The 25,509-nt window shown below is 38.2% G+C and overlaps 2 protein-coding genes and 1 pseudogene across 2 annotated transcripts; all 3 read right to left on the bottom strand.

Moving 5' to 3' along the window:
* Positions 1-7,793: 7,793 nt before the first annotated feature.
* LOC132519124 (ferritin light chain-like) lies at positions 7,794-11,393 on the bottom strand (annotated as a pseudogene).
* LOC132519450 (phosphatidylinositol N-acetylglucosaminyltransferase subunit Y-like) lies at positions 11,090-11,748 on the bottom strand. Its single transcript, XM_060147376.1, has one exon. It carries the CDS (start codon positions 11,746-11,748, stop codon positions 11,533-11,535), a length of 216 nt encoding a protein of 71 aa, XP_060003359.1. The 3' UTR covers positions 11,090-11,532.
* Positions 11,749-12,249: 501 nt separating this feature from the next.
* LOC132519451 (protein preY, mitochondrial-like) lies at positions 12,250-12,594 on the bottom strand. The gene has a single exon (XM_060147377.1). It carries the CDS (start codon positions 12,592-12,594, stop codon positions 12,250-12,252), a length of 345 nt encoding a protein of 114 aa, XP_060003360.1.
* Positions 12,595-25,509: the final 12,915 nt, after the last annotated feature.

Here is a 25,509-nt window from a genome sequence, read left to right on the forward strand (position 1 = left end):
CTAGCAACATAAGATTCACAGGATCCCAAATCAAGCTCCTCACTCCTTCCATAAAAGCTGTATTCTTGGTTAACTTTATTGGGCATGACTTCCAGAGAAGTCACTTCACACAAAAATTATTCCACTTGGATATTTTAGTACATGAAATTCATGAAAGCAAGAGTTGTAGGACAAGAATTCCAATATTTAAGAGTAAATGTTTATTTTGGAATTATAAGAACACATTTCAAGATAATATGAAAAGACACACTAATAACATTAAGTCCAATAAAACACAAAGTTAATGTGGTTAAAAGAAAAGGTAGAAGAAAGGAAGGCATCATGGAGCCTCAAAGACAAAGCTTCTGCTCTTCAAACCAGTGTGTCATAGTGTTTGCTATGGACTTGATATTTGTGTGTCCCCCACCCCCAAATTCATATTTTGAATCCAAACTCCAAAGTGATGGTATTAGGAGGGAGGGCCTTTCTTTGGGAGGTAATTAGGTCATAAGGGTAGTCAACTTTAAAAACATAATAGCCAGTTATATTACCAGCAAAACTGAGTTTATTCAGAAATAGCAGAGGAATTGCAATCCAGGATAGGTGAACCATGGCAGAGCACAGGTAAATCCAGAGAATGGGGAAAGGGAACTTGCCTTTATAGGGGAAAGGTGGGAGTTGGGAGGGGCTGCGGTAACCAAAGAGTCCATTGGAGTCCAAAGTATAGAGGCTTTTTATTCATTGGGCTGTCACTGTCTCAGATTGGCTGGGCTGTCATGGGGCAGAGAGTTTTCTTCTTCCTACTGGAGGGTAGAGGCACCTTCCTGTTGGAAATATAGGCAGAAGTCTCTTCCTAGTTGAAGTGATGATTGATGATGTATGGCAGGATGTGAGAGCTCCCCCTACAGGCCTGTCCTGATTCCAGTTTTAGCTGAGCTTCCTCAATTAATTCCACAGGTGGAACCCTCATGAATGGGATATAAAAGAGACCCCAGAGAGATCCCTAGCCCTTTCAAATATGTGAGGACACAGTGGGAAGACACCAGCTATGAACCAGGAAGAGGGCTCTCATGAGAACTCAACCCTGCTGGCTCCTTAATCTTAGACTTCCCAACCTCCATACATAACTGTAAGAAATAAAGGTCTGTTTTTTATAAGCCACCCAGTCTGGGGAATTTTGTTACAACCAACTGAACAGACTAAGACAGTGCTTATGTCTATAGTTTCTCCAGGGCACTCATTTATGTCTCATTTCATAATTTATGCAGAAATACAACTTGAAAACTAGATTCTTGATATATCTAGGTACAGTAACTTTAATGAACTATTTCCTCCAAAGTAAATTTAGATTTAAATTAGTGATACTTATCTTTTTCCTTCAATACAACAGCTGCTCTTAAGATAAGTACAGTGGGATCTGATTTATGATTAGAAGAGGAAGGACAGTTAAAACTAGGCATTGAAAGCTAAAAGATGAAACAAAGTAAAGCAGGGTACAATTGTTACTTGATAGCGCTCATAATTCTTACAGGAGACAGAGAGATGAAAGTCTGCCTGAACTTACAGTACTCCTCTATTAAATGTGTGTGTACATCCCAGCATTTAACCTGGAATAGTCAGATGTAGGAAAGAAATTGAAAGGTCAAACCTGAGGGGAGTGAAGCCAGCATGTTAAAAAGAAACAAAATTAATGCAGCGAAACTTATGCTGACCTCCAAACACTGGGATGCAAGAAGCAGCAAAATAATTCTCTGTTGCATTCAAGAGAAAACCTGGATAGAGCAAAAAATATATAGAAAAATATATGCAAGTATGTTTTCTGTTTCATCAAATCCTAAAAAGGTCATTTTATCTAAAGAGAAAGAAACCAAGATGAATAAAATCTTTGATATATTTACTCCATTTTTGCCTTATTCTGTGTGTGTTTGTGTGTGCATGTGCATGTGTGGTATATACACACTTATATAAAAACAAGGCCAAGTTTTTTTTTTATTTGGACATCAAATTAGAGGTACTATAAATGTTTGTTAATCAGAATGATTAGAGGAAAATCTGTAGTAATTAACTATTTTATTTAACCAATAAAATGAGTCAAGAGTCTTTTGGTTGCAAGTGACTGAAGACATTCAAATGCATTTAAGCGGAAAGTGACCTTACTGGCGTGAGGAACTGAGAAGTCCAGAGGCAGTGCAAGCTTCAAGCACAGCTGGTTCTAGGTACTCAAGGGATATTAGGACTGTGTCTATCTCTTGTCTCTACTTTCCACTGTGTCGATTTTACTCTCAGGAAAGTGCTCATCAAGGAGTATCAGTTTAGTCAACAACAGCTCCACGCTTGTGTCCTAGCCTAGCAACCACAGCAGAAAGAGAGGAGCCAGGAGAGGCAAGTCTGTCGTTCCAGGAAATATCCTTGGACTGAGTCTCATTAGTCTGTCCCGGACAATTTTCCTGCCTATTCTAGAACTAATCACACAGCTGGGGAGGAGGGCTGGTATGTGTATGTTTTGATTGGCCAAACTGAGCCTAAGTCTTCTGGAACTTGGGCTGGAGCAGCAGAGTAGGGAATGTTATCCCCACAGAAACTATAGGGAAAGACAGGGGGAAGGGATGATTCACTGAGGAAAACTGGGGATTCTTTGACCAGCCTAAGGAGGAATAACTACTTGGCAAGCAACAACTTCATATCAACCTGCTTAATTTCTTTCTTTCTTTCAAAGGTAGACAGCAAGGTGGGGTGAGGGGTCCAGCTATTTGTGCTCGATAGTCATTTGATTTCTAGACAAGGGAGAGGTTTTATCCAATGAAAATAAAAATAAATTCAAGAAGAGTATAAGAACTAAGGAAATGACAACTAGGTCTCAGAGAAATGTACCAACAGAGCAGCGGGTCAAAGACTCGTACTACTGAGGTTTTAAAATGGATTCCTTTTATGTGCTTTTTCTGGTTTACCACCACCCTTTCCCTGTCTAGACAATTTCCTGCCTTTTGATCCACCTCCACGCGGCAGGAGTCAGAAAGCTCACTCTCCCAACTCACTCACAGCCAGGCTGCAGGTACAGAACCTAGGCTCCCCAAATCTCACACACCCACTAGAGACGTCAGACCACAAATGAGCTACGTGGCAATACAGGGCCGCAGGAAATCCATTTTGGGGGCACAGGTAGCCTCTGAGATGTTATCTTCCATGGGCAGAAGGTGAAAGTCCTGGCACCTCATGTCCACAGTGAGTGGTGTGTAATGCAGTGTCTGGTTTCATTGGAGCCTTTGCTGCACAATCTCTCAACGTGGTTTGGGCATTGTTTCTCACTGCATGGCCTCCAAACCTGGCTCTCTAGTTCTCCAAAGATTCTCTGAGCTAATATGCCTTAGGAAATGTCTTTTTTTTTCCTCCTTAAACTTGTATGTACTAAAACATGTATGTACTAAAGTTTATCAAAAACGTAGCACAGGTGTAAAAGGGAAAACTGAACAATTGTTAGATGAGTTTATCGGTTCAAACACCAGATCCAGATAATAAAAATAATAAGATTTTGTCAGCATTATTTGGATAGTTGACTAAACTTTCTATCTAATGTTATACGGTGACCCCAGACCAAGTTCTGTACTTATTTTAGATGGAAGTGTATAGCATGTGTGTTAAGAGCATGGATATTGGAACCAGCCTCTTGGTTTAGAAAAATCAAATGACAATGTTTTGTCACTTACCAGCTTTGTAACCTTTCTGTACCTCAATTTTCTCATCTTTAAAATGGGGGTAACAGAGTAATTACAGAAGTCAAGTATGTATTACATGCAAAGCATTTAGAATATCTGGTACTCACTAAATACTCAATAAATGGTAACTTTTTATTATCTAAAACAGAAATCCTTCAAAAGTTGTAAACATCTAATACATTTTATTTTTAAAATTTCCCATCTAATACATTTCAAAGACTAATTTCACTATTTTTCTACTGCTTCAAAGATTTGACCCTCAGCCTTCTCACATTCTTTATTCTCCCTAAAGAGTCCTGGGCATTTGCCATTTTCTCTTTCCATTGTCTATCCTCATTCATTGCGGTCCTCACACGTATGTACACACATCTTTAGTAACCTCCTCCTTTCTTTCCTTAATTTAAAAAATTCTCAGTTACCTCAGGAAACTCTCTCTTGATCTCTGGCTCCAATTTCAAAGAGTCAAGATCTTAACTACATTTTTTTAAAAATAGTTCTTTATTGGAGTATAACTGCTTCACAATACCGTGTTAGTTTCTGTTGCACAACAAAGTGAATCAGCCATATGCATACACATGTCCCCATATCCCCTCCCTCTTGAGCCGCCCTCCCAGCCTCCCTATCTGCTATGCTGCTGCTTCCCACCAGCCAAATATTTTACATTCAGTAGTGCATATATGTCGATGCCACTCTCACTTTGTCCCAGCTTCGCCCTCCAACCCCATGTCATCAAGCCCATTCTCGTGTCTACCTCTTTATTCCTGTCCTGCAACTAGTTTCATCAGTACCATTTTTCTTTTTTTAGATTCCTTATATATGCATTAGCATACAGTATTTGTTTTTCTCTTTTTGACTTAACTTCACTCTGTATGACAGACTCTAGGTCCATCCACCTCACTACAAATAACTCAATTTTGTGTTTTTTTATGGCTGAGTAATATTCCATTGTATATATGAGCCACATCTTCTTTATCCATTCATCTGTTGGTGAACACTTAGGCTGCTTCCATGTCCTGGCTATTGTAAATAGTGCTGCAGTGAACATTGTGGTACATGACTCTTTTTGAATTATGGTTTTCTCAGGGTATATGCCCAGTAGTGGGATTGCTGGGTCATATGGTAGTTCTACTTTTAGTTTTTTTAAGGAAACTCCATACTGTTTTCCATAGTGGTTGTATCAATTTACATTCCCACCAACAGTGTAGGAGGGTTCCCTTTTCACCACACCCTTTCCAGCATTTATTGTTTCTAGCTTTTTTGATAATGGCCATTCTGACTGGCGTGAGGTGATACCTCATTGCAGTTTTGATTTGCATTTCTCTAATAATTAGTGATGTTGAGCATCTTTTCATGTGCCTCTTGGCCATCTGTAGGTCTTACTTGGTGAAATGTCTATTTAGGTCTTCTGCCCATTTTTTAACTAGATTGTTTTTTTGGATATTGAGCTCCATGAGCTGTTTGTATATTTTTGAGATTAATCCTTTTTCTGTTGTTTCATTTGCAAATATTTTCTCCCATTCTGAGGGTTGTCTTTTTGTCTTGTTTATGGTTTCCTTTGCTGTGCAAAATCTCTTAAGTTTAATTAGGTCCCATTTGCTTATTTTTGTTTTTATTTCTGTTACTCTAGAAGGTGGATCAAAGAAGATCTTGCTGTGGTTTATGTCAAAGAGTGTTTTTCCTATGTTTTCCTCTAACTACATTTTGAAATAATCTGTTCAGGTTACACTAATTTTGTGGGACCAATTCTAAAAGTGAACACTAAATGGCAACCTTCCTAAACTGTGCTGTTTTCCCAGGAGAGTTTCTGACCACGACAAATGCTGAGAGCCTCAAAATGGGACTGCATGATTCTTTAATTTCTTAAACTTTTGTTTGTTTGTTGTAAAAATCAAATAAGACTTTGGATCGCTCCATAAAGGATCTCTATAGTGGCTCATTCTTGAAAATAAAGTATTCCTTTTTATATCTTGCATGATCATTAATCTCTACCTTTAAAACTTTTTTTAAATTTTGTTTTATTCCTTAAAATAACGCAAATAGTAGTTGTGTCCATTTATTCATTATACCATATGATGCTTATGGCATATTAAATAGATTTAGTTCTTTGTTATATCTAATATATTTTTTATTTAATTTTATAGCCATCCAGAAATGATATTTTATATAATATACATAACAGAAGAACATATGCTTTTTTTTTCTTTCTCCATGTTATCCTTATGGAAATTTGAGCTCAGGAACTGTATAATAATAGCTGAGAATTTCCTGATAGTGAGGATGAAGGAGAGCAGAGGTATGTTTTCTTTGAAAAGGGAATTGTATAACTCTCCTAAATTTCCTTAGGAAATTAAAATGTTAACTGGGAAATTATCTCTGGTAAAATGAAAATTTTATTAAATAAAAATACATGTTATTGTGGTTAAGGCAAGGAGCTTTATGACTCCAAGATAAAAATAGACAAAGAATATGAAAAATAGACTAGAGAAGAAATGCAAAAAGCCAAGTACTACATGAAAAAACGTGAAAATCACTAGCATTAAAAAAAGCAAGGGAGGGCTTCCCTGGTGGCGCAGTGGTTGAGAGTCTGCCTGCCGATGCAGGGGACACGGGTTCGTGCCCTGGTCCAGGAAGATCCCACATGCTGTGGAGCGGCTAGGCCTGTGAGCCATGGCCGCTGAACCTGAGCATCCGGAGCCTGTGTTCCGCAACGGGAGAGGCCACAACAGTGAGAGGCCCGCATACCGCAAAAAAAAAAAAAAAAAAAAAAGCAAAAAAAAAAGCAAGGGCTTCCCTGGTGTCACAGTGGTTAGGAATCTGCCTGCCAGTGCAGGGGACATGGGTTTGAGCCCTGGTCTGGGAAGATCCCACATGCCGCGGAGCAACTAAGCCCGTGCACCACAACTACTGAGCCTACGTGCCACAACAACTGAGGCCCACATGCCTAGAGCCTGTGCTCCGCAACAAGAGAAGCCACGGCAATGAGAAGCCTGTGGACTGCAGTGAAGAGTAGCCCCCGCTCACCACAGCTGGAGAAAGCCCCACCGCAGCAATGAAGACCCATGCAGCCAAAAATAAAAATAAACAAAATAAATAAATTTATTTTTAAAAAAAGCAAAAATAAAATTTTCTTTTGCCAAAAACAACGTTTTGGTTTTATCCCTCCTTTATAGTATAGTTAACAACTCAAGCTCAAATCCCAGCTCAGAAATCTACCTAGCTATGTGACCTTGGCCAAATTTTTTGACCTCTCTCTGCAGCAGTTTCCTAATCTGTAAAACAAGGTAAATCAGTAAAATGAGAGTTAAATGAGTTAATGAAAGTAAAGTTCTTAAAAGAGTACCTGGTTGAACTAATACTTTGGGTATACTAGGTTAAAGAAAATAACTCACCAGATAAATGACTGATTGTACAATTATATTTTTAAAAATCCAGCTAAATACTGTTTAATAGAGAGGGACATAAAACATAAGGACAGGGGCTTCCCTGGTGACACAGTGGTTAAGAATCCGCCTGCCAAGGCAGGGGACACGGGTTCGAGCCCTGGTCGGGGAAGATCTCACATGCCGCGGAGCAACTAAGCCCATGTGCCACAACTACTGAGCCCTTGTGCCACAACTACTGAAGCTTGCGCGCCTAGAGCCCGTGCTCCACAACAAGAGAAGCCACCGCAATGAGAAGCCCGTGCACTGCAACAAAGAGTAGCCTCCGCTCGCCGGGACTAGAGAACGGCCGCACACAGCAACGAGGACCCAATGCAGCCAAAAATAAAAAATAAATAAAACTTTTTTTAAAAACATAAGGACATAAAAAGGTTGAAAGTAAAAGTAAGTGAAAAGACATATGTGGCAGATAGTAACCAAAAGAAAACTTGTTGTCATGTTAGTATTGAAATGGGGGTGGGGGGTGGGTTTTGTTTTGGGGGGGAGTTTTTTGTTTTGTTTTGTTGCTGCAAAAAGCTTTACTGTTTCCATTTGGTCCAAGGCTTGGGGGAGGCCTCCAGGGTGGTTAAAAGACTGCCTAGTGGCTGCAGAGAGAGGCTTCAGGCAGAAGCCCTGGCACCAGAGGGCTCCTCAAAGGCCGCTGGGCTCCAGAGGCTCCTTCTTAGTCATGCTTGACGGTGAACCTTTGGAAGAGATACTCGCACAGCCCAGCCTGGGGACCAGAGAGCCATCGGAAGTTAGTCAGGTGGTTGCCCATCTTCTTGATGAGTTTCACCTCCTCATCTAGGAGGTGGCTCTCCAGGAAGTCACAGAGCTGAGGGTCTGCGCGGGCAGAACCCAGAGCAAGCAGATCTAAAAGGGCCTGGTTCAGCTTCTTCTCCATGAGAATGGCAGCTTCCATAGTGTCCTGGGTCTTATTCCACTCATCTTGAGATGGCTTCTGCCCATCCTGGAAGAGGGCACAGCCGCTGCACTGGTTTTTCATTTTCAAGAGAGGCTTGGCGCCCTCCTGCTTCTTCTCAGCCAATTTGTGGAAAACGTGGCCCAAGCCCTCCAGAGCTGTGGTGGAAATAGAAGCCCAGAGACAGGTAGGTGTAGGAGGCCGGCCCATGCAAGGTGACCGGGTGGGTGAAGGCGGCTTCCACCTCGATGGAATAATTCTGAGGAATCTGGTTAATGGGTAATAAGGAGTTAAGTTCGAAAAACAGTGCTGACTGGTCCCAGAGGCCGAGGATAACTGAGGGGCTGGTTCTGAAAGTTGCCACTGGAAAAAAGATGGAGGGTAGTCGGAGGCTTGGAGGAAGAGGCCTCCCTGGGTCTGTTCCGTCCAAACACTGTTGAAACAAGAGACAGATCTGCGGGACCTCTGAGCGCACTGCCTTGAAATAGGTTTCATGACCAAAATATAAAAAACAAAACACTAAAAACATTATTAAGAGAGACTGAGTTCATCAAGATGCTGCAACAATTTTAATTTTGTATGCATCTGATTAAAAAAAAACCTTAAAAATTTAAAGCAATAGTGGATATAATTATAGGAAGAAATTAACCATGTAATGGAAAATTTCAGTGCCCATTTGCTCATTTTATTTAATAAATGTTCTTGGGTTCCTGCATGCTAGGAACTCTTCTAGCATACATACGGCTAGAATGAAATATAAAAATCCTCAACCTTTTGAAGTTTACCATAATGGAAGGAGAGGGGGAAACACACAAATAACTACAGTAAAATCCTATGAAAATACACCCAGGATATCATGAATTCTGAGATCATAGAATGAAGGATTTTCTCCTGCCCACCACCAAACGCTGCAGGTGGTAGGAAGGAAGGAGAGTAAAGTTCTTATTCTGAGGTTGGGGAATGGAATATGACAGGGGGTGAAGGGAGGAGCCTGGCAGGAAAATAACACAAAAGCCAGAAGGGAGGTGAAGTTTGAATCCTGCTAGCTCAGTGATCTACCAACTCAGTATTCCCAAACTGGGCCAACAAAACTATTGCCCACTGGCCAGCATTTCCTGGAATCACTGGTGCTTTCTTGAAGTCCAGTCAGCTGCAGACCCTGAATCCTTCCCATCAATATGTAAACTGGAGTGGACGATCACCACTAGATGGTTCCAAACTGTAGTGGGGACCCCGATGGATCCTGGGTAATGAAGCAACAACCCAGCATTGTGCATGGTCCCCTGCCCATTTTATTAATCTCATGCTGAAAGACAAAAAAGAAATCAAAGACAAAAAGATTGGAAAGGAAGACAAAGGACTGCATTTTTTTCAAAAAGGATGTGATAGCCTATGTAAGAAAATCTAAAAGACTGCTTATTAGAAGTAATAAGAATTTACCATAAGATCAATATGCAAAATTCAGTTGCATTTATATAAAATTTAACAAGTATTCAGAAAACAATTCTGTAACAACATGCACATAGAAAACATAATTTAGAAAGAGATTACATTTAAATAGCTTAAAAATAGATATCTAAAATGAAATCTAATAAAAGATATATAAAGCCTATACAGAAAAAAATATAAAATGTTATCAAAAGACACTCAGAAGACCTAAGTAAGTGGAGAAATATGCTATGTTCATGGAAAGGAAGGCTCAATTTCTTTTAAAAGAAAGTTGTTCTCCCCAAATTGACGTGCAGAGTTAATGTAATCCTAATTAAAATATCAACAGAGGTTTTGTGAAACATGACAGTTGATTCTGATGTTTACATGGAAAAGGAAGAATAACCAAGGCACTTTTCAATTTTTATTGAAGGAGAAAACTTGGTCAACCAGACACTGAAACTAATGATGAAGCCATAATAATTGAGATAGTGTTGTTTTGGCACAGAGAAGGCCAAATGATCATTGAACAAAAGAGAAAGTCAAGAAAGACCCGAGAACATATGAAAACTTGACATATGACAGAGGGGAAAATGCTGATTAGTGAGGAATGTTTATACTGAGATTAAATAAATAGACGAGTTTCTTCTGATAATAAATAAATAAATAAGGAAGAAGGAAAACTTCTCCCTTATAGGAGAATCTCATGTAGAAGGAATAAGGTAGAAAATCACCATTTAGCACAAGTATAGCAGTAATTGATTCAGACAAAATTGTTAATGAATGCCAAAACTATTGGGTTGAAATTTGACGAAGATAGCTACATAGTCTCAAAGTATCTCTCCACAAATTACTTATTATTAATTACAAAGGGGAAGATAGTGCTTTTAGAGAGGATAAACCTGGAAGAGATCACCGTAACCAAGTAGACAAAGTCGACATTACCAAAAATGGAGAACACTGACACCATATGCTTTCTGAGTGTTGCATGGAAAAGGACACAACCTCATACAGTATTACTGCCAAAAGGTCATCACCTAAGTCTAACTGAAAAAACATTCCATGAAGAAAATCATGAAGAAAACCCACATTGACAGACATTCTACAAAATAATTGACCTGAACTGTTCAAATATGTCAAGGTCAAGAAATACAAAGATTGACTGAAGAACTGTTCCAGACTAAGTGAGACTGAAGAGACAATTCAACTAAATGTAATATGTGATCCTGGACTAGATCCTATAACGGGGAGATGGGCTTGCGGGGTGGAATAGAATGGTTACAAAAGATATTTATTAGGATAACTGGTGAAATTTGAAAATGGGCTATAGCTTAAATATAGTAATGCATCAGTGTTAATTTTCTGATTTTGATAATTGAATGTCCTTGTTTTTAGAAAACATACACCCAAGGCAAAGAGGTGTAATATCTACAACTTATTCTCAAATGGTTCAGAAATAACAACAACCACCATATGCATAGAGACACAAAACAAGAAAACAAATGTGGTAAAATAATAACAATTGTTGAATTTAGTGAACGGTATACAGAAATTTTTTGTAATAGTCTTTTTTTTTTTTTTGGCAAATACATGAAGTTTCCATTTTATTACAGTTTTATACCACATTAGTTCAAATGCATTTCTCTACAACTACTCCAACAGAGCTCCTCTGGAATTATTTCAGTCATCCTTAACATGTGACTTTACCAGACTCTGAATGTAAAATAAACATATAAGATTTAAAATTAGTAACTTTTAAGTATGAATGGGATAAGAAATAAAGTCATCAGATGATGGCTGGGGCTATTAATTTCCAACGAGACACTTTGTTGAAATGTTTCTCCTGATACCCCAGGTATAAATGAGAACCTTCAAAGAACAAGGGCAGAACCAAAGTACAATAAAGAAGCCTCTGCAGCTTACGCTTCCCATAGTCCTAAACCTCTGACAGAAGCTAGGCAAAGCATCTTTCTTGCAAATTAAGTGGGTGTCCAGTATTTCCATGTAGTTGAGCTTTCAGAGACAGACACTCAAGCATATCATTAGGATATACCATCTGGCTCTGGTTGTATTAATTATGCCTGAAGAGTTTAATACCCATCCAAGTCCAAAGGTGGAAGAACACATAAACGGGTATGGTAATCGGCAAGAGCCGACTGTAGAAGCACAGGCTGGTTGTGCTAGTGCAGCCCTGTGGGAAGTTTTCTTCCACAGAGGCCGAGTATAACAGCCCTGCTAACGAGACCAATGGAATAAGGACAGTCAACGTAGGAAGAGACAGAAACATTCTTCTCCGCTTATTACGCGCCACTCTTTTTGTTTTTTCTTTTTTTGCGGTACGCGGGCCTATCACCGCTGCGGCCTCTCCCGTTGCGGAGCACAAGTTCCGGATGCGCAGACTCAGCGGCCATAGCTCACGGGCCCAGCCGCTCCGCGGCACGTGGGATTTTCCCGGACCGGGGCACGCGAACTTTCAACCACTGCGCCACCAGGGAAGCCCTTGCTTTTTTTTTTTTTTTTTTTTGTGGTATGCGGCCCTCTCGCTGTTGTGGCCTCTCCCGTTGCGGAGCACAGGCTCCGGACGCGCAGGCGCAGCGGCCATGGCTGACGGGCCCAGCCGCTCCGCGGCATGTGGAATCTTCCCGCACCAGGGCACGAACCCGTGTCCCCTGCATCGGCAGGCGGACTCTCAACCACTGCACCACCAGGGAAGCCCCACTCTGACTTTTTAAAAGGTGGGTGGTATTTAGAAAATTTAGTTGTGTGTGTTGTCGTTTTCAAGTATGAGCTAATGCTGCTCCGTTTCTTCTTGCTTCTTATTTTGATGTGTCATCCTAGCTGCCTGTGGTATCATATTAGGAATCCCATCAATAATTGGATAGGCTATTTCTAACTCTTCGTTAATTAATTCATTTGGCGATGCTTCATATCGGAGCGGCTTCTTGGAGAATGGGCACACCGGGAACTCCAGCAGCGCTGGGTCGAAGGCGCGGGGCGGTTCCCTTGTCCTCTCGCTCTGGCGTGAGGACGGCCGCGACACCGACGCGTGCACACGCCTCTGGGCGACCGCGGGCGGCTGTGAGCATGTCCCCCGCAGCGCTGAGGCGAGCCGGCTGCACACTCCGCTCGGCATGGCCTAGCAGCCCGCGACCGGGCCAATGCGCGCCCGTGACCACCCTGTAGTAGTCTTTAAACTTTTCTGTGTTTTAAATTATTTTGAAATAGAAAGTTTAAAAATAGCCAGGGAATAATGAATACAAAACTGAAAACAGTGGTAGCCTCTGGGAGTGATGGGAGAAGCCTGAGGGTGGGAGAGGGACCCATAGGTAGATGCAACAGTACTGATTGTGTTCTAGTTCCTAAATCAGATGATGAGATTGTGGACATTTATTTTATTATTTAACTTTCACAATTATATATACATTATGTATTTTTGTACGTGTAAAATATTCTACTTTAAAAGATAATAAAGGGAAAAACAAAGGAAAAGATAATAAGGCATGAGTCAGAGGCTATCTGATGAGCTGTGTGTGCTTATGAGCTCTGTGCCCTTAAGTATGTTTCTTTTCCTCTCTGAGGTTGTCCTCACCTACAAAAAAAGAATAAAGATCTACTGTGTAGTTTTGTTGTAAGGCACTTGGCAATAAGTGCTAAATGCCAGCTGCTGTTGTTATTGTCTCTGACAGAGCAGAGATAAAGGGAGTATACATACCTACAGCGGTGGGCTTGAGAAAAGTGATAGAAGTTTGGAATAGTCTTTGGGGTCAGTTGGTAAGCAGGTTATCTAGGGGATAAAACTGAGCCAATGTTGGAAATCATCAAGTAGTTGTAGAGCCAATGAGCTTTGTGTATTTTTCCCAAGCTGCACTCCATGGTCAGGAAGTAAGACTTGGAAAAAAACAGATCTTTATGCTGGAAGGTCTAAAGGAAGGTCAACAAAGCAGAAAGGCTGCGGAAAGTGAGGCAGATATGACAGGTCAGAGCATCATACCTAGGCAATGAGCTTTCTCTCATCTAAAATTTTGGAAAAGGAGACACAATTTAGAAGAAGTGGAAGATAAAGAGTGAGCTGATAATTTACTAGATTAACTGGAGACTGTATGAAGCACAGCTAGCAGAATAATGATTTTTATCATTATTTTTATCAATAATGTGATAAAATATATCAATATCATTATCAATAATTTTCCAGCCCAGAATAAGGACATCCATTCCTACCGTTTATGTATCAAATAAAAAATAATTCTATCATGATATATGTACACCTAGGTTGCACAAATTTCCTCATAGTTTACCAACATTTTATATCTGAAAGTCCTTAACAAATTGCAACCAAAAAAACACAAAAAAGCAAGCAAATATGTATTGAGCTGCCACTTCATTCAAAATAGCTCTGCTGTAAGGGTTATAATTGAGGATCTAGTATTAGCCAGTCCGTGATTGATTGAAATTTTAATTTTTCAGTATTAATTGCTTTCTGAGTATATACACACAGCTAATTTCAGCCTATCGTGCATGAAATTAAACTCAGAAAGTATGAACAGTAGAGCAAATTTGATGATGCTTATACATTACTAACACTTAATTCAGTGAAGAAAATAAATAATATCAGTTTTCTGGCATCTCAAACCCCAAATGTTTTTCAATACAGATAGGATACAGAGACAGTCTGTCACCCTAAAGTACTAGAAATACTGCCGAAGAACCACTATATTAGCTGTTGGTGTATGGGAAATGCTTTTGGTTTCTTACTTCAGTGTTTATTTCTTAAATATGAATTATCTATACTATCTATCAACTATTATCACCTTATTTTATATCAATATGGTATATATTCATTCACACATTATTATCCATTATTTATTCTTTCCTTGCTTCCTGTACCAAATGCACAGACAATTCCAGAGATGAAGGCGGGTATATGTGGTATTAAATTAGGGATTTTAAAAGAAATTCATTATAAAATCTTGGAGTTAACGTGTATAAGAATTGGTAACCCAATCAGTGTCTTGTTCTGACTTTGACAGTTTTGCATCAGCCACTGTATTCTCCAGAAATACAATTATATAGAGAAGTTATAATAACTAATGTAAATTTCCTGAGAAATGCAATTCTAGAGGAATTGAAGAATATGTGAAGGAATACTTGCAGAGACCTAGGAATGTTGTATTTGAGTCAATATAACAAACTAACCAGGAGGCACCAATGAAATGAAAAGATTTTGAAGAGAAAGGTAAAAAGTTACTTGTGACCAACTAAAAATCAGACTTTCAAAGGCAGCCCAAAGAATGATAATGCTACACTTATTTTAATTCCCGTGTTTAAAAAAAAGAGTAGGATGACTCAGTTCATGACATATTTCTGCCAAGACTATGTTTGAAAAATAAATTTCACAATGAGTGAAATAAAATACTATACTACCACCACAGGATTTTAAATAGAAATAGGGATTTCTGATTCCATATGGTAAATTGAATGGATGTATCACTCCCATTCTCTCCTGAATGCCTATTAAAATGACAATCATAATATTTAAAATATATAGGCCTGAAAGACTAAAAAAACAGGGGAGAAGACACCAGGGGATAGGAGATAGCAACAGGTATTGGAGGATGGAAAGCTGATGAATTGGGAGAATAGAGGAAACAGAACATTATTTCTTCAGAACAAGGAGAAAGAACCAAGCTGCAAAGGCTCAGGAACTTGGTTTTACAGAAAGGAAGTATGAGGCACAGATCTGGAATTCAGAGAATCGTTTGAAAGTCTGCACAAGAGGCAGTTGGACCTCAAAAAGCCTGGTGACTTCCTCTTACAAATCCTCAGACATGAGATTGATTCCTTGTAGAGCATGAATCAAAAAGGTTCTGAGCTTAAGGAGAGAAAAGTTTCAGAAAAGCTCACGGGGAGCTGAGGGGCCGAAAATAGGTGGATTAAGTGGAAGTATATATATTTATGGGAGAAACACACCTGCACCCTTCACCAGCCCTCTTTCCCCATCCAGGTCCTCAAATACCTGTAGCCAGGCACAAGACTTGAGGGTCTTTCTGTGCAGAAACTGAGTGACGCCTGAGAATACTCCACAAATTCAAAGCCATTGTCAGGCATGCAAGTCTCAAACAAACATACAAATTATAAAATACGGCTAGAAAGCAACCATTCAAGATTGGAGCAGGAGAGCAAAGGTTTCTAGAAATAAATTAAAAATGGAACTCAGATTATCTGACAAGTATTGGTCCATATTTAGAAAATTTATTTAGAAGACTTCCAAATGAATAATTGATACAACTATTGACTCCAGGGGAAAAGAAAAGAAGCATAATCATGGTACACTACTAGATTTAGCAGTGAAATATGTGTAGACAGTCAAAATAATGTAAATACATAATGACGTTTAGCCAAATCTGTGATTTAATTATATTGGGAGGTCGGAGGGAAAGGAAGCAGTGTGATTGTATGAGACATAAGTCCTCATTTATCAATGTGAAAAGTCAATAGATCATGTATAAAATAGATAGAATAAGATATAGCAGCATAAATATATAATTCTCATGTATAAAGATAAATATCACAAGACACAGGGAAAGGACTAGAAATAGGGGGTGAGACTGGCCACAGGGAGAGGTGGGTCATTTTTAAAAATTATAAGTGTCTATTATATCTCATTTTTTACTTATACTAGTGAAAAGTAGCTTATACATGAGCTTATATTCTGTGTTTTTCAATCATTTTTAAAACATGATTGCATTTGATAAACAAAGCCATGTTTTGTTCTAATTCTATTTGGAGATTGAAATGAAGCAAACTTTGTAACTAAAAACAATGTAAAGCAATGAGACAAAATGCTGTTTTGTTTTCAAACTGAACATGCTCCTTCTTGCCCCTGCCACAGAATTGGATAAGAACATGCCTCCCCACCCTAGTAAGAAAAACAACTGTTCACTTTTTCTCATTTCCTGGCTGAGGATCTTCAAATGTCTCCTTATTTCAGTCAATCCAACTTAATGCATTCAATCTAAACTCTTTTCTGCCTGGCTTTCAAAGCCTGTCCTTCCCTCCCCCAGTCTTCTATGTATCTAAACTTATTTTCCATTACATCACAACAGACACCTTCTGTTCAAGTTATATGGATCTCTCAGAACCCTGCATACTCTAGGCCATGCCTGTTTTCATCTTTTGGGTCAAGCTATTACTTGAATACCTGGGCCCATTTCCTCTGTACCTGGCCAAGGTCTTCTTGTGCTTCAAAGCCTGCTTCAGGATTAGCCAAGATACGTCTTATCATAATTCTGCTATTTTATCATCCTTGGAACTTTGGTTTTTATCATTACAACTTGAAAATACTACTTATTGAAGGAAAAAATTTGAAAATTTTCTTTATGACCTTCTTAGATAAAAGGGAAATTTAAACAAATGAACATTTGTCTAAAGTCAAGACAAATGTGCTGAATCTATTGGGTTGGCACCATACCAGTAATTTCCAGTGTGATATGCCAGTAATTTTTTTCAGCATTGTAGCGTTCCCTATTAAAGGACCATCTCTTTAAAGCACCTAGTCCCAACAACATGAACACACATATAATTTTTCAATGTCTATTTGAAGGGACAAATAGCAAATCAAGGCTAGATTGAGATACCAATAAATCTGATAAGAATTTATTTTTATATTGATCCTTCCTATTATTTAAAGGTTATCATTTTTATTGTATTTATTGTAGGAACAATATAATAATAATAACAGAAAAAAAAAGGAAAAAAACTATCTCTTCTTCTACCACCCAAAGAAACTGTTTTTACTTTTTTTCATGTAACTCTTTCATTTCTCATCCCCATAAACACATAATTTTACATATAAAGTATTCTACTTTTTGCCTTAGCATTGTATTATAAACATTTTCATGTTGTAAGACTTCCTTCATACTTATTTTAATAGTTATACAATAATCCATCTATAAATATCTATATAATAATTCATCTGTTGTAGTACCAAAATTATTTGTTTCTCTATCATTAGTCATTTACAGTTCCTTCCAATTTTTTTAGTAGGCTGTGGGCAAATAGGGAATGAATTTGGGTAGTCTAAGTGATCTAGTTTGGCTGACTAGATTTTTCCTTAATAAAACAGTCGATTTTTCTCTTCACTTTGTACCTGAGAAACTTAGTACAAGGGTACTCGTTTATAATTTGAAGTGACCTGTTTTTCATGATTCTCCAGTAGTGCTAATACCTATAGAACAAATATTTTCTCAAAATTTTGTGCTCTACTGATAGCATATTTTTATCCACTAAATAAGCATTTTCTTATGTGGGATAGTTCTTTTTAAAACCACTGTAATTATCCATCTACTTATCTTACAAGTGGGAACATAATTTTTGTGGCTGTTTCACTTACTATGGAAAGAATACAATGTTTTACTACAAAAGTACATCAAAAAGCCCTTTAATTCTGGTACTTCTTATCCTTCAGTCATAAAAACAGGCTAGGATTATGGAAGAAAAGAGATTAGAAGGCAGTGTAGGCAAAACTATACCCTAAACTAGCTACAAAAATAAGTCTTTTTAAAAACGTCACACCCAGAACTATGATTTTAAACCCCTTAATTTAACTTTGCCTTGCCTTTGAAAGGAAAAACTCCTTGAACTTTAAATAGCTTTTAAATTTTAACTCTGCTCTCTCATTGAATGTTTCAAGTCCCAAAGCCACTATTTGTTGGATGACAAATAACATTTGTGAGAGAGGCCCTCACTAACTATGCATGTGTCAGCTATCATTTCAGAGCTATCATTTCTAGAGCTAATTTCCATACCAGTGACCAGATAAACCCAGGGGGTAAGACAACAGCTAAGAGAGCAAAACTCTGTAACCTACAAAATCTTTCTCACACTGAATTTTTAAATGTACTGAATAAAAGTGGGAAGGAGGAGAAGGTAGAGAAACTATTTTCTCTTGACTTAAAAAAGATTGGGCAAATGCCTACATTAAATCTCATAGGAAGCCTAAGTTATTAAAGATAAATGATTGAGAAATGAAAACCTGTAATCAGGTAAATGTTAAAATAAATTTCCCAAAACTTTGACCTGCATAAGTGGTTCTCAACCCCAGCACACATTAAAATCACCTGGAAAGCTTTCAAATAATACAAAACGAGGTACTGAATTGTCCTGCTGTGAAGCCTGAGCATTGGCATATTTTAAATCACCAAGACGGTTTAATATGCAGGAGGACTGATAACACAGATCCACATATTACCAAATAAAATGGCAGATTTTTTTTTTTTTTTTTTGGTCTTAGTTCCCCCACCAGGGCCAAACCTGTGCCCCCTGCAGTGGAAGCATGAAGTCTTAACCATTGGACCACCAGGGAAGTCCCAGTGGGGTAGATTTTTAACCAAAAGAACTTGTTGCTTTCGCATGAATAAATCCTCACCAAGGGCCTGCAAGGGCCAGGCACCGTGTTAGGCTCTGAGGATACAAGAGTATTTGAAAATTAAAGACTTCATGACATATCTGCAGTTCAGATTCTTTAAAAAGTATTATTTTAAAAAATCTTCCATCATTTTTTCCTGTAAAAAGAATATACACCAACACATATTTCTGATGAAGTCCACTCTTTAAGCTTGATTTGAAAATGAGGGAGGGATGGAGATGCAAGAGGGAAGAGATATGGGGTTATATGTATAACTGATTCACTTTGTTATGAAGCAGAAACTAACACACCACTGTAAAGCAATTATATTCCAATAAAGATGTAAAAAAAACCAAAAAACAAAAAAATTTAAAAAAGAAAAATAAAAAAATGATCTATAATTTGAAAAATAAGAACATAAATGGCAAAAACAAAATATTTACTAAAAAGAAATGAGGATTCATGGCTCTAGGATTCTGGTCAACACTAGAATCAGGCTTTCAAAGTAGATGGGCAAAAGACTCTTTCATATTTATACACAGTCGGTTTTAATGAAAATTCTGAGAGTAACAATATCCATCACTTAACCATGAATAAGCCAAGAGACTTTTCACAACATGAAGGAGATAGAAATCACGAACTCTGAACTGCAAGGAAAAAAAAAAACATTTCAGGCTAGTACTTTGTGATAGTCAGAGAGAGGAGGCTTACAGCCAGCAGAGAAGCTGAGGTGGTAAGATGATTTGAATGACTGCAGTTAAGGAAGTTGAAACACCCACAGCGTCCTCAACCAGAAATTTAATATGGCGTTATTTCTCTTGATATGTAAATTCTAAGGAATCATAACAGTCCATATTCAACTGTGAAAACAAAAATGTACTCCAAAGTTAAGTGAAATTACCTATAGGTTATTAATAAACAAACTAAAAACCTTAAGAATTAGAGTTCTCAATTGGATTGCTCTGGGGATTTGATCCATAAAGAGGCACTTTCACAAAAACTGAGAGCTTGACCTTAAAAGAACATTAAAAAATACCTTGGACACTATTTGAACACCCAAATAATAACTATTGGTGCTGGCATTATGACCGGTAGTAACATATATTGGTCTGATTCCAAAATTAGAGCTAATAATTATGTTTCATGAGGAAAACCTAGAGAGTACCTATCACCTATTATAAGATATTGATTAAAATATTTAAAGTTTTCCTTAGATTTAAAATGGATCTCTATTCAAAGGCCACCTATGAAAAAGCACTCTTTTTGAGAAGTGTGTAGCATTTGTTTTTAGTCTCCTTGTACTTGGTTTCCTGAGAACTGCAACGTTTTTTCAATTATGTGCTATCTGAAAAAGTTCTTATCATTTAATGTCTATGGAATAGTCCACTATTTCTATATATAAGTTGTTACTACCATCATCCCGCTTCATAATAAAAATGATTATGACGATGAGACAATTCATTGGGCCCTATTATATACCAGGTCCTTAATGTATACTAAGCATTTGTATATATTATCTCATTTAATCCACACAATTAATTCATTTATTCCTATTTTAAGAATGAGAGGACTGCAGCTAAACAAGGTTTGAAAATTTGCCCAAGGTCACAGAATTAGGAAGTGGCAGTAATTAAACCAAAGTTCTTTAGTTTTTTTTTTTCCAGTTTGGAAATCTAATACATTCTAATAATATATGTTCTCTGCACAAAAATTCTAAAATATAGAAAAATTGAAAAGAATAAAAGGGTTTAGCCCTGAAAGATAACTGTTGCAGAATTTTCATTGTATATCCTTTCCATCTTTTTCTGTACCTTGTAAACAAGTGCCTGTTATCTTTAGTACCAAGCTCAGCTAACCCCTCTATGCTTCCTTCTGTGTGTATTCAAAATCTGCCCTTTTAGAGATTCCCTGGTCATCTTCTGTCCCCCATACCTACACTCTGGTTAGAAGTACACACAAAGAGAATTCCCTGGTGGTCCAGTGATTAGGACTCTGTGCTTCCACTGCAGGGGCCAGGGTTCGATCCCTGGTTGGGGACCTAAGATCCCACAAGTCGCGCAGTGCAGCCAAAAAAAGAAAAGATGAGAAATACACACAAACACACAAGGAGTTACACTTCCTTTTTCCTTCCTACCTCTCACATGGGTGTCATTCCCTCTGCCCTGTCTATCCCTTATCAAAAAACTGGCAAAAGAAAAAAGCAAAACCCAGATGACCAGACAAACAAAGAATATCTTCAGAACACACCAAAGTAATATAATGAATCACTGGAAATGATGTCGTAGGTCTCAGAGTGTAGAGATAGATGTCATCAACCTGGGTCTCTGGGGAATGAACAGCATGCAAGATGGACTCTTTAAATGTCCATCAACAGGGGAATGTATAAAGAAGCTGTGGTACATACATACAATGGAATATTACTCAGCCATAAAAAGGAACAAAATTGGGTCATTTGTAGAGATGTGGATGGACCTAAACACTGTCATACAGAGTGAAGTAAGTCAGAAAGAGAAAAACAAATATTGTATATTAACACATATATGTGGAATCTAGAAAAATGGTATAGATGATCTTATTTGCAAAGCAGAAATAGAGACACAGATGTAGAGAACAAATGTATGGACACCAATGGGGAAGGGGGGGTGATGAATTGGGGGATTGGGATTGACATATATACACTATCGATACTATATATAAAATAGATAACTAATGAGAACCTACAGTATAGTTCAGGGAACTCTACTCACTGCTCTATGGTGACCTAAGTGGGAAGGAAATCCAAAAAAGATAGGATATATGAATACATACAGCTGATTCACTTTGCTGTACAGTAGAAACTAACACAACATTGTAAAGCAACTATACTCCAATAAAAATTAATTTTTAAAAAAGTTTCTAAGGAAAAAGTTTCAAAAGGAATCTAATGAAGTATGCTTTAATCTCTAATACACACACACACACACACACACACACACCCCTTATAACTGTCTCCCTAGTGACTGTATGCTTTTTTTTAAACTATAGTTCATTTACAACGTTATATTAGTTTTGAGTATACAACATAGTGATTCACTATTCTTATAGATTACACTCTACTTAAAGTTATTATAAAATATTGGCTATATTCTCTATGCTATCTAATATATCCTTCTATCTTATTTATTTTATACATAGTAGATTATACCTCATAATCCCTTACTCCTATCTTGTCCCTCCTCCCATCCCTCTCCCCACTGGTAACCACTAGTTTGTTCCCTATATCAGTGAGTCTTTCTACTTTGTTATATTCATCTTTGTTTTGGTTTTTAGGTTTTACATATAAGTGAAAACATACACTATTTGTCTTTCTCTGTCTGACTTATCTCACTAAGCATATTACCCTCCAGATCCATCCATGTTGTTGCAAAGGGCAAAATTTTATTCTTTTTTATAGCTGAGTATTATTCCATTGTATATATATACTAGTTTCTTTATCCATTCATCTGTGGGTAGACAGTTGCTTCCATAGCTTGGCTATTTTAAATAATGCTGCTATGAACATTGGGATGCATTTATCCTTTCAAATTAGTGTTTTTGGTTTTGTCACATATATACCCAGGAGTGGAATTGTGGGTCATATGGTAGCTCTAGTTTTAGATTTTTGAGGAACTTCTATACTGTTTTCCACAGTGGCTGCACCAATTCACATTCCCACCAACTGTGTCCAAGGGGTCCCTTTCCTCCCCATCCTCACCAACATTTGTTATTTGTGGTCTTTTTGATAACAGTCATTCTGACAAGTGTGAGGTGATATCTCATTGTGGTTTTTATTTACATTTCCCAAATACAATGTTGAGCCTCTTTTCATGTGCCTGTTGGGCACCTCTATGTCTTCCTTGGAAAAATGTCTATTCAGTTCTTCTGACCATTTTTTAATAGGGTTTCTTTTTGTGATATTGAGTTGTATGAGCTGTTTTTATATTTTGGATATTACCCCCTTGTTGGTCATATCATTTGCAAATATTATCTCCCATTAAGTAGGCTGTTTTTTTGTTTTGTTGATGGTTTCCTTTGCTGTGCAAAAACTTTTAAGTCTAACTGTGTCCCATTTGTTTATTTTTGCTTTTGTTTCATTTGCCTGAGGAGACAGAGCCAAAAAAATTACTGCTACAATTTATGTCAAAGCGTGTCTGCCTACGTTTTCTTCTAGGAGTTTTATAGTTTCTGGTCTTATGTTTAGGTCTTTAATCCATTTTGAGTTTATTTTTCTATATGGTGTGAGCAAATGTTCTAATTTCATTCTTTCACATGTAGTTGTCCAGTTTTCCCAGTGCCATTTATTGAAGAAACTGTCTTTTCTCCATTTCATATTCTGCCTCCTTTGTCGTAGATTAATTGACCATATGTGCCTGGGTTTATCTCTGGGCTTTCTATCCTGTTCCATTGATCTATGCGTCTGTTTTTGTGCCAGTACCATGCTATTTTGATGACTGTAGCTTTGCAGTATAGTCTGAGGTCAGGGAGCATGATGCCTCCAGCACTGCTCTTTTTCCTAGTGACTGTATTCTTGAGTCAACATTTCTGAAACACAAATTTCAGAAAGCGTAGTTTCCTGCGACTTCTTTGAAGGGAATTTTGGAAATAACTATAGGAGTGTAAAGTATACTTACTCTTTAATCAGCAGCAGTTTAATTTCTAGAAATTTATTCTTCAGACCTACTCAAATAAGGGCACAAAAAACATGCACAAGGATATTAGTAGAGCATTGTTTGTCATTGAGAAAAATTAGGAAGCACTTACATACCCATCAATGAGGGCCTATGGTAGGTGCTGGGGACACAGAAGTGGTACCCACCCTGCTGGAGTTTCATTCCAGCAGATACATGACTTATCCTGAAGTATATGTCTTAGTTTGAAGCACACTCTGTGAATTTGCATTCTGGAACCTTTCCATTGCTGCCTCAGATGGTGTCACTGAGAGATCATAAAATTAGCTTTTCTTATACTGGCACAGCAGGAACCACTAAATGGAGGGCCAGCTAAGCTGTGTCATTATTTGTTTTGTTTAAACTAATCCACCTTTAAATACTTTTTCTACTGGAACTCTTAAAGTATGCTTTTCCTTCCCCAAAGGGTCAAGGAATTCACATTCCCTGTTTGCCTTCCAGATTTTCTTGCAGTGACAGTGGCAGCTGGGTATCCGAACCAGTTTTTAAAACACCAGAGCCACCACTGGTGTCCTTCCAGAATTTCCATGAAATGCAGAAATTGTGGAAACAGGAGAATAAGAGTGAAATTCCTTCATAGCCACTTTCCCCAAGCAGAGGTTCAGGAACAAGGATTATAGCGTGTGTGATAGCCTGAAGTCAAACATTTCAAAATGTGAGCAAAATATATATTTTGGAACAGAATTGAGCAACAAATATTGTAAATCTTTGAATGGGATTTGCAGCCAACCATTGTGTGTGTTTTCTAGAATCTGTTTACCCTTTTTTGCTAATGCAACTCATTAGGAAAAGATGGGGATGGGACTTCCCTGGTGGTCCAGTGGTTAAGACTCCACGCTCCCAATGCAGGGGGCCCAGGTTTGATCCCTGGTCAGGGAACTAGGTCCCGCATGCATGCCACAACTAAGAGCCCGCATGCCGCAACTAAAAGATCCAACATGCCGCAACGAAGATCCCGCGTGCCACAAGTAAGACCTAACACAGCCAATAATAAATTTGTTTTTTAAAAAAAGAAAAGATTGGGACTTCCCTGGTTGCGCAGTGGTTAAGAATCCGCCTGCCAATGCAGGGGATACGGGTTCAATCCCTGTTGCAGGAAGATCCCATATGCTGTGGAGCAACTAAGGCCGTGTGCCACAACTACTGAGCCAGTGCCCTAGAGCCCACAAACCACAACTACTGAGCCCATGCGCCTAGTGTTCCACAAGAAGAGAAGCCACCACAATGAGAAGCCCACGCACCACAACGAAGAGTAGCCCCCTCTCACCACAACTAGAGAAAGCCCACACGCAACAACGAAGACCCAATGCAGCCATAAATCAATAAATAAATTTATAAAAAAGAAAAGAAAAGAAAAGATGGGGAAAATCAGGTCAAAATCAATGTCAAGTCTGTATATTTACTTTAAATACAATTTTATTGATTTCATACAGTAACATATATGTAACTACCATAAGAATCATGCCAAAATTTTTAACAAAAGATATAGAGTATCCTTCCTTTAGATTAGGACATTAACTATATGCAAATTGGATTCCCAGGGTTTTGATTGGGAAAGGGAAGCTTCAGCATAACCAAATCCACTATGCTATCACAAACTCAGAATAGTGAAATAAGGTTGGAAGAGATCTTATAGGTTATCTGGTTGAATCATCAAATCAATAGTCCCTACCAGTTAGTAAGTATATATTTGTTAGGCACATGCTATGTGCCAAGCCTGTAGTAGGTGATTTGTAGCCTATTCTGCAGAAAATCTCCAAAAGGAGGAACTCCCCACCTCCCCAAGCAACCCGTTCCTTCTTGGGCAGCTCTAACGATTAACTCTGAGCTGCCAGCAATGTATCTTCTGAAACTGCCCTTACCATATTTGTCACTGACCTCCCTATTGCAAGAATCAGTGCCCTGTTTTTTTGGGTTTTTTTTTTTTTTTTTTTTTTTG

The sequence above is a fragment of the Lagenorhynchus albirostris genome, chromosome 4, assembly GCF_949774975.1.
Source record: "Lagenorhynchus albirostris chromosome 4, mLagAlb1.1, whole genome shotgun sequence".
Taxonomy (NCBI): domain Eukaryota; kingdom Metazoa; phylum Chordata; class Mammalia; order Artiodactyla; family Delphinidae; genus Lagenorhynchus; species Lagenorhynchus albirostris.